The sequence below is a fragment of the Pleuronectes platessa genome, chromosome 14, assembly GCF_947347685.1.
Source record: "Pleuronectes platessa chromosome 14, fPlePla1.1, whole genome shotgun sequence".
Taxonomy (NCBI): domain Eukaryota; kingdom Metazoa; phylum Chordata; class Actinopteri; order Pleuronectiformes; family Pleuronectidae; genus Pleuronectes; species Pleuronectes platessa.
Window position 1 is genome coordinate 5152317 of NC_070639.1, and position 13955 is coordinate 5166271.

A 13955-nucleotide genomic window follows, 5' to 3' on the forward strand; every position below is an offset into this window, starting at 1 on the left:
GCTCGCATGCGTTTTTCTTGTCAAAGTCTCAGTTTAAAACTCGCTTGTCTAGATTTTAAGGGTTGGACTCACGGAAGGACATTGTGATAGTTTCTCAGCTGCAACAAGCTGCACGTTCAAGTGTTTGCTTTGAGATTTCCCTCTGGATTTGACCAGCCGCTGGAGAACCTGTGGGAAGCACATATACAATAGAAAAATACAGGGAAATGCCTCAGATTATGGAATGAATACCAACTACTACTTATCAAACAAACCACACTCCTCACCAAACAGGCCTCTTCATCACCATTTCCAGTTCAATGAATTACACCTGCTCCTTGAACATTACAGCTGCTGTATTCATGTTGGGCATGAGGAGATTAAATTTCAAGAAATCAACAAGCACAAGTAATAACACGCCTGTCGCTGCTCCTATATGTTCAAACTCAGAGAGCAGCAGTCTTTCGTTATGCTTCAGACCTCCCTCACTGCTTGGAAGGGTTCTCTCAGATTTCACTCTGAAATTTGAATAGCATGAGAATAAAAGTATAACTGTTTCTCCTCTCCTCTCTCTGGGGCATAGTCCAGCTGGCTGTCGTGTCTGGGGAAGTGCGAGAGCTTGGTGAAGGTCAAAGGCTTCACTCCCTAGACTGCGTAAGCAGGCAATACTGTCTCCAGAACTAGAAAATACATTTGATTGTTTAGGAAACAGCCGACCCATAGATTAAATAATCTGTAGCGGTTTAAAGTGTGACTGCAGGAAAGTAGACTTCAGAATATGAGAGGACATCATGCACAGCTGATGTATCGATAAATTCAGATTTTCTCCTCGGCCAAGCTTCAATAAATATTTCAGCTTAAGACATCAAAGGGCTCCTGAAAGCTTTCTTAACTGATGGGTTGACCATTGACAAACAGATTTTCCATCACAAGCCATGCCTTGATTTCTTTGTGGCCACCAATACATCTTCGGCCAAGGCTCTGCTGTCACTTCCTGAATCTAGGGTGAAAACTAGCGTTTTTTCATCAGGGCCCAAAATCTATGGAATGAATTGTTTGAAGAAAAGGCGGTCTGAGATGGTGTCCTCTTTTAGGTATCACCTATAGTCTTCCTTTTTCCAGAAGGCAAAATCCTGAATTAACTATTTAATTATTCCGGAAGTGACATCTGATCACAAGTGGTCACAGATTCAAGATGCATTTTTATGTCAGGTGTGATCAGATCTCTCAGGACAGGTATATAAAACCAGGTCTGAACAGGGCCTGAGCCTTCAATCTTACCTTAGGTGAGGACACTTTAACATGGACGATAATGGGCGCTAATGAGGTCTTGATGAGCTGCGCTGGATGGTTAATGGTGTCTGCGTCCAGCACCACCAGCTGCAGAGACCTGGCCAGCTCAAAGATCCTCTCTATTTCACTCTGGACCTCGGCTGCAAGGAGACGACAACAACATACAGCAGACAACGATGAACACAACAGGCATATGAAGATAACTGCACAATGTTTACCATATGAACACCTACAAGACATGCACATCATTGAGTGAGACAGTTCCTGTAGCTTTACCAAGGTTGGAGCGGGTGTTGGATCTCTCAATGATGGCCCTCTTGCTAGGGTTGTTTAGTACTGACCTCTTGGCCAAGGATATGTCAGCTGTTACCCGTGTGATGGAAATCCTGCAACCGCACAAAACACACATGTCAAACAGCACAAGCGTGAACCGGGACGACGCGCTGAACGACGACTGAACGCGCTGAGCGTCTTACCTGCCATCAAACCTGTGCTTCAGGAAGTCAAACAGGGCTTTCTGCATCATGTCTGTCACCTGCACAGATGAATGAGGGTGAGGAGGAGGTGAGATGAAAAGAGGAGAGGAAGAAATGAAAGACAAGCAGACAACAGTGTTACAAGCTGCTCAGAATAACACACTTGTGCACAGCGATCACAGTCTCTCTCCTGGCGCTCAGCAAAATGAACACATTAAATAAAGTGATTAGCAGCCACAATGAGAAGGCCAGTGCACAGGTGATGAATCAGGGCAATTACGCAGTGCAGCCTCCAGTGCAGCTTTGGCCCATGAATACGAGCTCCACTCTGAGGCCTTTGCATTGAAGCAGAAATTCTAGTTTAGTAGTTGCCTCTGTTCAGAAAATCCTCTTAATAGACATTCAGTCGTCTCAGATGACCGAGGGTTGACGTTCTTTGAGCTAAAGCACAGAGCTGTGGTACTATGTACATTTACTCAAGTCACATACCACTTTAAGTTATTTTATGTTCTTATTCCAACATCTAAGAGAGTAATGTACTATTAACTCCACCACCTGAAAGTCACAGTTAGTGATTGATCCGAGGATTAATATTTCATATGCAGGGGCGGCACATTGACAAATTGGTCTCACAGCCTCATGGAGACTTTCTGTGTGGAGTTTGTATGTCCTCCACATGTTTGTGTGACTTTTCTCCACCCACAGTCCAAAGACAGGCAGACTGGGGTAAGGTTAGTTAGAGGCTCTTCATTGACCGTAGTTGTGAATATGAGTGTGAATGGATTGTCTCTGTACATTGGCCCTGTTATACACTGACAACCTGCAATAAAATAGAACTGTCATGGGTTGTCGTATTGCATGATGTTTACTTTTACTTAAAACATATTTTTGCTGTACTTTAAGTGCAGAGTTTTTACAGCTTTTGGAGAATTTGTGGTAAATAAATATTTATTTTTACATTTATTTCAATATGGAAACCGTACCTCCCCTTTAACGCAATGCATGTGAATTTTATTATTACATTATGACTATTAGAGGTGACTATATCCTCAACTCGCAGCACAGCTCACTCAAAGCTTGTCTGTCATGAGCATTCTTATTTATATAAATGCAGTAAAGAGGAAATGATTAGCAGCCAACATCTGTGCTTAGTTATGAAACACAAAATGTCATGTGGTAAGTCTTTCGATTCTAAAAAGGGCTTTAGTGCAGCATAAATTATTATTTTGCTTCTAATATTATTTCTGCTCCACATTGTCAGACACCGCAGTTTACCCAGTGAAGGTTGTTACCATGGCAACACCGAGGACTGTGATTCCATGACAACTGACTCCTCCTCCCGCCAACTCCTTGGCCTCTTTTATTGTTTGTCCTGTGATTCCAGTGGTAACTGATAATCAATGACAATGCCTGTGTTTTAATGTTGGATCTCTGGGAATTAGCTAGAGCCAAAAACATGATGCAATACAGGGAATGAGTCAGCATGGCTAAAAACAGAAGCATTGTTACACAATAATTATTATTGCCATTATTATTCACTGTTTCATCAATAGGTAAATACAGTAAATTCATTCAAACTGAAAGCTGATTTGTATCTATAGTCCCTGGATGGAGGCCACTAGTAATGCACAAGTAAAGTTATGTCGATGCAGATTATTTCACAGAACGAAGGAAGGATTATTTACCAGATATGTTTACATTTTAAAGTGTATATCTTTATATGTAATGTCATTCTTCTTTCTTTTCAATCATCAGTCATTCTGGACATGCCAGCTAACTTTGAATTTAGATTTTTACTAAAATGTCAACTTACTATAGGCTCCTGATTAGAAAATGGATTTATATGAATAAACATCACACTGCCTGGATCCTTATAATTAGTTGTAGAAAACTTTTGACTGACAAAAGGAAAACAACATTTTAGTTTTGGCTGTGAAGTAGAGGCTGATGAAAACATCTGGAGGAGCAGCAGCCCGTCCTACCTCATAACCTTTCAGGGAAGGTCCCACCAGGACAACCGGCCTCATGGAGGGAACCACGTCATAGGGAGGGATGTGCTCAGCCTGGAGGAAACACACAGCTTCAGTCAAACTTTGATATCCCTACCAGTCTTAAGTCTTCTTAAGTTTTCAACTACCCCAAAGTCGCCCCAAATATAACTCAAGTGATGCTTTGAAGTAAATAATGTCAAACTAATCTGTTAGATGCAGATGATCGAATGTATTTATCATATTACAAAGTACATGTACAAAAGCACCTTGGTAAATGTTTCTATTTTCCAATAGTTATTTTGATCAGTAACTTAAGCTATTACTATTACCTTACTATTTTGTTTATTACCAGAGTTTATTGTATTGCATACAAAACATGAAAAATAACAAATTAATTCAATGGACTCACCACTTTCTGTTTCTGCTTTCCTGAAAAAGAAAGGAAAAAAATGTTGTGAGTGCAAACTAAAATTATATCTGAAAATATAAAACATCACAATATCAGGGTGTGAATAAATGACAAAACCAGAGCAGCTTCCAAGCCAAACAATTCCCTCTATAAACCTGACCCCAGTTATTCCGCTCAGACGTGAGTGGACTCGTGTCTGTGGGACGAACCTGCAGAGTTAGGGTTCGGCTTGAAAGTTCCTGACACCATTTCTCCGAGACTGGAGGAGGAATTCCCGCTGGACTTACTGCTGCATCGAGGACAGAAAACACAAAGAGGGAAGGGATGAGGTAAAATCCTGCAAGTCGTCATCAGCCAAACATCACAAACCCCTGGAGAACAGGTGACCACAGTAATTTGGTGCAGTTCCCAATAGAAATCAGGATATAGTGAATTTGAAGGTAGTTTTATAAGGAGACTGTTGGACCTTAATGGAGGTGTGAGCTCTAGTGGTGCCGTTCTAGTTCCAGATCTACATTAAAAGCACAGTACAACACTGTATACCATACAGGAAATTACTATTAATCAAATTGTGTAATTCTCAAATGAAAACCCCAGAAAAATAAGGTTTTCTTCAAACAAATCTGCATAAAGATAAATCTCATCTTTCAATAGGAAAGCATTAGCTTAAGACTTTAATTTACTTTAGCCTGAATAAATGGTGGTGGTTAACACACATCCCCCCATCTGATGGAAAGTTTTGTGATGGCCCCCCTATGAGTGGTTGGACCACACAACACAACTTGGCCTCCATCCACCGGATTTCCTTCCAACTGCCTGGCTCTACTCTCTCCGGAAGTGGCTCTTCAACCCATCCACTATCCGTCCATCTGTCTTTTATCCCCTTGATCCATGTGGCGTCTGATTCCTCCGCCGCCTGCACTCTCACACCCCGTCCTCCTCCTCCTCCTCCAACTCACCCGTGGAAGCGTCCTCTCTTCTGTTCCTGATTGAGACGGATGTTTTCAAGCTTCAGAGGGCTCGGGATGAAGCCGATGTCACAGCCCTCCTTCACCAGGCGGCCGATCCACCAGTCGTTGTTGTACTTCTGTGAAATGAGGACAGAAATCATCAGCCTTTTAGATTTGTCTCTATCTCTGAATAAAATACACATGAATGAGGCAGCAATGGCATTGAAAATCAGTATTCAAAATAAAGTTGCTTTGTAAGTGTCCATAGCACAGAATCATAGAAAATCAATAGAGAGATAGGTTTGGCTAACTCACGCTTGTGTGTGATTTTAAAATCTGTTCTTGCATAAACGTACTCCTCCGTACAGGTTTAACATACAGGATAGAGCCTGAATTATACCTCTTTGATGTGGAGGAAGTCCTTGGCATCAAAAGACACAGCGGTGCCGGCCACGGGAACCTCCTCGTCCAACGCACCACAGTAACTGACATTGGTCCTCACAGCAAACGCCACCGCTTTAGTCTGTGGGAGAGAAGAGTGGAAAAGGAAATCTGAGAAATGAAGCTATTTGATTAAGTTGGTGATTATCACTATCACTTTCCTTTAACTCATTCATTTTTAGATTTCGATGCGGTATCAATATATTCCAAGGTGACATTGTGTATGTTCCTGATGCCCTCACAGTAAAATACTTCAGAGTACAGCTGCTGTTTGTGAGTATTACTATTGCTTATTTCTGCATCGCCTTTGAAGTTAGACAGTATAGTACGACTAGTACCGCCAATATTTCAATTTGATCAAAATAAAACCATCACATGGGAATGTCAAGTTATTAAAATACCCAAATAGATTCCATAATTCCCGTTTGGATTCTTTAGCATTTCCTGTTTTAGTTTGTAATTAGTTTCTTTATTTATCTTTGTTGCAGTAGTTCCAGTGTATTTATGGCCTCATGTTTCACCTTTTAACAGAATGTTATTTGAGTTGATTCTTCAGTCTTTCTTCCAGGTGACTGGTTTAGGTAATGCCTGGACTGGTGTAATCGTAATTTGAATATCCACCCAAATCCTGTGTTTTGTCTCTGAGCTGAGAATGTGTGTGTTCTCTGTGATTTTCTATGCAGTGATGCTGACCTTTGCCCTCTCGAGCTGAACAGTGGCCTGCTGCTCCTTCTCTTGCCGGCCGCCCTCCTTCTCCTCCTCCAGGGACACATCCGAGTCAGACGGTCGGCTTGTGTAGGAATCAGCTGAGCCCTGCAGAGCGACAGGAAACAGAAATACTGTCACCAGTGGGGCTTCTAAAAGGAATAAGTGAAACCGCTGCAGGGTGACAACTTTCCTCATCACAGATTAGACGTATTGACATACGAGAGGCATAATAATTTTATTCGATATGTGTTATTCAAAACTTAACACATTAAAATTTAAAAGAGTGCAAATAGATGCAGGACATGATAAGCGACTGTTTCTTAAAACCACAGAGATGAAGCAAATTCATGAGTGGGAGGGTAGAGAAACCCAGGTGTGTGTGTGTGTGTGCGTGTATGAGTGTGCGTGTGAGTGTGCGTGTGCATGTGCATGTTGAACTGTATTCCTTCCATAAAGGATCAAAGACTAACAGATTAAAGATGACGACCCGGCCGGAAGGGAAAGATTCAGAGAGAAGGTTTTATTTTTAGAAATGAAATTAGAAACACCCGGGGCAGACAAACTACCACTGTGCCACGGGAATGTCTAAAGGAAGAAATCCACTTCATCTGTTTTTAACCCTGTTGATCTGAGAAAATATGAATTTGAGTGACGCAGAGGTAAAAATATTCCCCTTTCACTTGCAGTCACAGAGAAAAACTCTGCTACACTGACCTCTATGGGTTGAATGTGTGCTGTACTTCTGAAAACATCTGTCATCACATGGGGAAAGAAGCAGAATTCAAGTTCTAGGCAGATTTAATGAAGACCAGCTGTAGACATTTTCTCCTTTCAGCCATTAGCTCCTTTGAGTTCAGGTATTATTGATTCAACTTTTTGGGGAGGGGAACTTTAATCGTCACAGACAATAAAATGCAGCGTTTTGATTGACATTATTCCAAATCTGTTATATCTATAAGTCCTTCTCTAAAACTGAAAAGACAACACTCTTCTAAATCTCCCATAGGTGATCAGGTTGAGATCTGGTGAAGGTTGAAGGCCATAAAATCTTTAGGTAGAGGTGAGAAGAATATTTCCCCTTTCTTTAGTTTATTATCCATTTGTATGTCTCGTAAGAATAGTATAACCTGTACAGACATTTTGGACGGCCCTTACTGCATCTGCACTATATCTATGTGTGTGTATAGCTGGTATAAACCTCCAGCACTACCAAAGAGCCTCAGGCTGGAGAACAGTCTCCTACCATCACCATCAGAGGAGTCATTGGCTTCCCCTCTTCCTTATTAGCCACAAGTCAGTGGCTGCCGGGCTAGAGGAGCAGTAAAAACACCCTCCCACTTATTCAAGGCACAGAGAGAGAGAGACAGAAGCAGAAAGATTATGAGCTGAGCAATGAGCAGCTGAGAAAAGTGTGCAAACATAAACACAAGTAGCAGTGGAGGCACAGACAGAGTTTCCCTCAGAAGGTTTTCACAGCCCCGATCAGCTCCAAAAACCCGTGCATGGAGCCGCCCAGCCTGCAGCGAGGGGTGGAGAGCACTGAGGAGACATCCTGACGGAGACATATATACATATATCTTTATCTTCTCTGATATCAACCTCATTGAGCTGATGAATTTGACTGTTTCTCTTTTCTTCCATGGGACAGATATTTTTATTCTATTCGTTATAAAACAGAGAACATGTAACACCTACTAAAAACAAGAAAAAAAAAACTAACCGTAACTAAGTAAACTCAGAGTTAGACATATAGACAATTTAATTAACATTAAAGCAAGATAGTATTTCACACTGCAAATGATTCATTTTAGTGATTTTTATATTATTGTGTCCTATGTTTGTTTCATTTTAATTAAGGTATTTTCCTAAAGCTAAAGGCTGCACATCATCACAGCATAAACCTGTTACTGCTGTCTACAGAGACTGTTGTGACTTGTTAAGTCTTATTACAACAGTTTTTATGCCTTTTACTACTTTTGATATGGCTAATCAATAGCACAGTTCAAGGTCAAACATTGTAATAGATCATTTTAAGTGTGTTGGAAAACTGGCAATTAAATGGCATCTGAGTTGATTTTAAATGACACACACAGAATACTGTGCTGTTGTTTTGATACATAGGGATTTGGGGGTATTTGGTCACATTTAGTGCAAACCTTTGCCAACATTCATCCTCAATGCTTCAGAGTGTGAAATAAAAAATCACCGACATTACACATCTGAACAGTTCGGTCCCGTCAGTGGATACCTCCCTCACGGACCTTTACTACAAATCCATCAATCATAACAGAGGGATAAATCGGCAGTGCACACAGTTCCTCCATATTAAAACAGCACTGACGTGTTGTTTGCTCTCACACACGGATGATGCATGTGTGTCCACGCTGTTTTGGCTCCACTACTTCACCTTTGGCTGACCATCACTGAAGCTGTTTGTGTTCTCATGTGGGATTTCTGGCTCCAGGGCCAATTTGTTACAACTGTGCCGCATATTGAAAGCTCTGTGCGCTCATAAATTGGAAGAATAAGAAGGTTAATAAAATAATTCTTAGTTGCTGCCCTATAACGCATAACTCTTTTGTATTTCTTACGATAACCGTCATGATTAAATTCGTTGTAAACTGAGCGAATAATTGACAATTTGTAGTAGCCGGTGGCTGAAGGCTAATGCTTGTGTTACAATTCATGACAAAGTATGTATGAAGATGGGTTTCTAAACTGTATCATAGAAAAAAAAACATCTTCACACCCCCTATCTACTCTATAAACTCGTAAACCTTCATACATTGGACTGCAGGTCTTCTCCCCTTCTATTCAGAACAGATGATTATACATTACTTGAATTCAGCAATTTTCCCTCTTCCCTCTCTCTTTCAAGTCCAGTTACCTGTTACTTCATCTCAGTGATGGAGTGAGATGTTGTCGTTCTATGACACAAAATCTGTTCTTCACGCTACACTACCGCTGAGTAATCGCTACATTAGCATAAACACCGGCCGCCAGCCCTACAAGCAGGGAGCTACCGGCTCTGGCTGTCCACAAGCTGATTACTACATCATATCTTTCTCAGCACAGGTACGGAGCCCCAACTGTGAGTTGTGGCCCACGGGGCAACCATACGCATGGCCCTCTCCTCTAGGGTCAGGAGCCAGATATTCCCTGTGTCACCTGCGTTAAATGAGATGAGGGAGTGAATGAGGAGAGCGAGCACGGCTGCTGCTGCTGCTGCTGCTGTTGCTGCTGTTGCCACACTGACACCAATACCCTTTATGATTCACTGGCCCCGCGGCGTCGGTAAACCACCTGTCCAAAGTCATTTGTTACCCTATTTGTGTGCCAGCCTGTCTGCCTTCATCTGTCATCCAGTCCAAACATGTCTCTGTGTGTCACTTTCTCTCACTTTGTCTTCATAGAGACAAAAAGCAGCATAAAGCCACAATAGAACTGTGCTGTTCCAGTTTGCAGTTCACATTAAACCCATATTTCTCTGCTTGATCAGGCAGCTCCTGCATGTCGCAACAATCAGTGCATGATTTAAATGACATATGAACATGATTGTCATAGTGGAATATGTAGTGTGAGGTAATGTTGTGCACTGTACTATCAACACCCATGACATCTTCCATGACAGGACTTTTAAAAAAACATGTCAACTCTATTTTCTTATTCCAACATAAACATAACAAATTAAAAAACAACAGGTCAGCGTTCATAATATCCCTATTTTTCATAAAATATGTCCACATTTGTCGTGAACAATGGAGTATAAGGCTCATGCTGAAGAAACAAAGAGAGAATCATTTTATAATATAACGATAGTAATACAAGAAAAAAGTCGTACATTTCCGAGAATACATTTCACGTAAATCATTTAAGAGGGAATTTATCAGAGTCATCTAGTTAAGTTATATTTCAGTATAAGTTTCACAAATAACGCAATCTTTAATATTGTGGTTCATCAGCACCGTGTTATCACAGAACCACTCCGGAGGAAGTTTACATTTTTCCCTTTTATGTTAGAACACCTTGTCAAATAAAGTTCAAAACAACTACTAAAATGTTAACATTAAATATTTTTGTTGTATTGTATAACACAAACAATTAAGGTTATAGTTTCTATTCAGATATTTAAATTTGCATAAACAAAAAAATACAAGTTGTACACTGCTCATAACTTCAATGTTTCTTTGTCAAATTTTCATAAAATCATGTGTAGTAGAAAATAGAAAGTTGGCAAAAATACAGGATATTGCTACAGTGTTTTGCACAATGCATGTGTTTCTTAATTGGCCTTGATATAATTAGGCTATATATATATATATCATTTATAAATCTGAGTGCAATCAATTCAACAAAATCTATAAACCGTTGTGGGTCAGATGAATTGGGATTTAAAGTGCACCCTGCTCTCTTAGTGCAACAACTGCTTATCCTCAAATCCAGGTATCTATTACACAGTCTCTGCACACAAGCAGTCAGATGTACCCTCCATGTTCTTGAACTAACGCATCCTAACATAATAATGTCATGTTGACAGTATGGCAGGTGACGCGGTGTCTTCTTTGTGCTACATTAGCTCAGAGCCAGGATATCACGTTACTGTGTGCCGTGTCAACACTCTGCTCTCACACAACAACACAACTCCTTTCTTTGCTTTTACCCATGTATTCATGTATGTAGACTCGATTCGACGTGGTGAAGCCCGAACCTTGAGCACATGTCGGCCTCTCAAATAAAAAGCTGCAGCTACAGAGGCTTCAATGCAACGATATGACACAGATCAAACTAAAATATCAGAGGCGAGTCCGAGTCTGGATGAGTCATCATGAGAACCTGCTTCCACCTCACAACCCTTTCAAACTATAAATAGAACATTTGAAGCCTCTCCCGATGACCTGAACCACACCTGAGCCACAGATTCTGGATCAGAATTCTGGATCTGAAACAAGCCAGAACCATAACGACAAAAGATGAACTGTGGGATTTATTCCGACATAATCTCAAAAAAAAAAAAAACGAAATATTTAAAATTAACGGCAAAGAAATAATCTACGATTAAGTGTTTCTGAATGAAGTTATATGAATTATAAATAATACAAGTCACATATGTCTTGGTAAGATTACACATACGACTTTCTGATGATCAAATTCTGAAACGTGACCTTCGCTGACGAGAGCTCATCTCTAACCTCGGTCTGTCCAAGTGGCGGCTGTGGATTCAGCGTGTCGCCACCCGGCTGCTGAGGCGTGAAGATCGTGGAGTCGTTCCAGTTCTGACGAGCTGAATGGTTCAGCTTTTATTAAAAACAGTCAGGTGGAGAATTAGTATTTTCTATATGTCGGATTTTTGGTTGCAAAAATAAAATCAAGTTAGTTTAATGGTCAAGACTCTGTGTGTTTTAGTGTATTCAGTATTGATTTAGGATGTTTCCATCTGTCAGAGAGACCTAAACTAATTTATTTAAGTCTTGTGTGTCCAATAATCAAATGTTCAAAATTATCCAGCTTACAGTGAGACCAAGCAAATCTCTGCATCCTCTCATTTGAGAACCTGGAAAGCAAATATTGGGAACTTACTTTTGTCAAAAATAATAAATTGTCTTTCAATTAATGGATTCACTTATCCTCTAATCAAAGCCATGAGCATATATATAAAGCCTGATTCATAGAGATGCTCTGTGCTGTTACTTCTCCTGCTCATCAGGTTGGGGGGTATTCTCTTTCCTGTTTTGCCGGACAATCAGCTGGCGGACGTTTGGCGACTCAGCCGAACGGGGCTGAAAAACCGAGCCTCAGCACAAATGTTTATCTAACAGATGATGGCACAGTCTGTCGCCCTATGGAGGCTGCCACATACAACCCATTAACAGCGCCCAGGGAGGACAGGGAGGTAAATGGCACAGGCAGATACGCTGTGCTGGAAATGAGGCTTCATTCATCTCATCTGAATATTTCATGAGAGTTGAAGATGTGAGATTTTTTGAGCAATGGGTCCATAAATAGCCGAGAGAATCTTTCATAAACGCATTTCAGAAGATCAATTAAGGGGGTAAAAAAAATATTTTCCTTAGAAAAGAGATATAAATATAAATAACATGATCTTATGTCATATTTGATGGTTTGAGCATCTCTCTATGTATCGGATTGATTATATTTCTCTGTCTTATATGGAACAGAATATGGTAAAAACCCTTGACCCTCGAACAGCATATAATTGTATTTCAAACAATAGTTAATCCCTTTAAGCAGATTCTGCATGTGAATATGTAGGTGAGGGACCAGATTTTGTTTTTTTGTTTCCAGTTTGACCAATCACGTTTGAGCAGGTTTTGGTTGCCCACAGATAAACAAATAGCTAAAGAGGTGGATCACAAAATGTTGCAAGGACCTAAAATATCTACAAAAAGTATCTTTGGTGTTTTTTTTTGGTTACAATCGACTCGGTTGACAAAAGAAACTCGTTGGACTGAGGGAAGTTTACAGAAAACTGATGATATTTTACTTGATTTCCTGGGGAAATATTGAAAGATCTTGATGAAAGACATCAGGCATATTTATTATAGGTATGTATACTAGTATTTAGTGAATAGTTGTATGTTTTGAAAGCAGTAGTTGACAGTTTTTTGAAATTATATTTATGTATTTTGATTTATCTAATAAAAATAAGTATCATCTGTGGCAGCAGTGGCAGCTGTGCACAGTCCATGTGGACCGATCATGCCGACACACACACACACACACACACACACTATTTCAAAGCTCAGGGGGGAGGAAACATGCTTACATAGGGTTGCTTGACATGAGGACTAACACATGATGTATTGCTTTATATTCTGCCCTGTTCATCAATTTCTTCTCCGGCAGTAGAGCCTCCAATTACCCTGTTCAGCTACTTTCACAGGGGAACAGATGCTTTGAGCGATTGCTTTCTCTGTGGTGATCGGCTATTTAACAGCTCCGATGAAAGAGACACAGGGACAGCATGTTTTTGATAAACTCCACATTATCATACGAGGTGGTAGATACTTAGCATGTATGTATCTGTATGTGTCCTGTGGACCTGCCAACAAACTGCATGTTTGACTGATGACGGTGTCACACTCACTCATTCTTTCAGGCAGGAAGAATAGAAGAAAATCTGTAAAACTCTGTAGAATAAAAGACTAGTAGAGGATTTGCTCTTGTCCTGAATCTGGAAATGTTGTTTGGAAACTATAACATGGTTTCAGTGGGGAAAAAAATATAATTTCATATCAATAATGGAATGAAAACAAATGTAAAATGTGCAGCAGAGGATTTAAACCGCAGTTAGCCTCTGAAATCAAGCTACTGGGCAGGACAGTGAGGATTAATGCCTTTGTCCAGGGATCCAGGCACCTCTGCTAATGATCCAGTCAGAGCAATGGGACTCTTTCCTTGATACAAATAACAGTTATTTACTGCCTCATTACAAATGAAATCTATAACCAATGGAGAGAGAGAGAGGAAAATAAAAGCACCTCCCCCCTGGTCACTACACCTGTTTTATTTTAGTTTCTCCATTTAAAACAATGAAGAACCATTTTATGTATATATTCAGCAGATATATTAATGAGAAATGCAACCTATTATAATTTACATTAGAATTATTATTATAATTATTATTATTATTAGGTTATCAATTACTAGTTGAGTTCATAAGATGTGTAAAATGTATTATTATTATTGT

General features: G+C 40.2%; 1 protein-coding gene across 2 annotated transcripts in view; it reads right to left on the minus strand.

Annotated features, from left to right (window-relative positions):
- Nucleotides 1-13955, minus strand: part of cacnb4a (calcium channel, voltage-dependent, beta 4a subunit) — a 30089-nt gene that overhangs the window by 3166 nt on the left and 12968 nt on the right. The window contains exons 3-12 of one of the 2 annotated variants that reach the window (XM_053440300.1): nucleotides 6233-6352; nucleotides 5499-5621; nucleotides 5108-5235; nucleotides 4358-4434; nucleotides 4149-4168; nucleotides 3731-3811; nucleotides 1749-1807; nucleotides 1549-1658; nucleotides 1261-1412; nucleotides 73-168 (exon numbers count right to left, since the gene is read on the minus strand). In XM_053440300.1, coding sequence (XP_053296275.1) covers nucleotides 73-168; nucleotides 1261-1412; nucleotides 1549-1658; nucleotides 1749-1807; nucleotides 3731-3811; nucleotides 4149-4168; nucleotides 4358-4434; nucleotides 5108-5235; nucleotides 5499-5621; nucleotides 6233-6352 — 966 coding nt within the window. Of the gene's footprint in view, nucleotides 1-72; nucleotides 169-1260; nucleotides 1413-1548; nucleotides 1659-1748; nucleotides 1808-3730; nucleotides 3812-4148; nucleotides 4169-4357; nucleotides 4438-5107; nucleotides 5236-5498; nucleotides 5622-6232; nucleotides 6353-13955 lie in introns of both variants that reach the window. The other variant, XM_053440299.1, reaches the window with a different exon arrangement.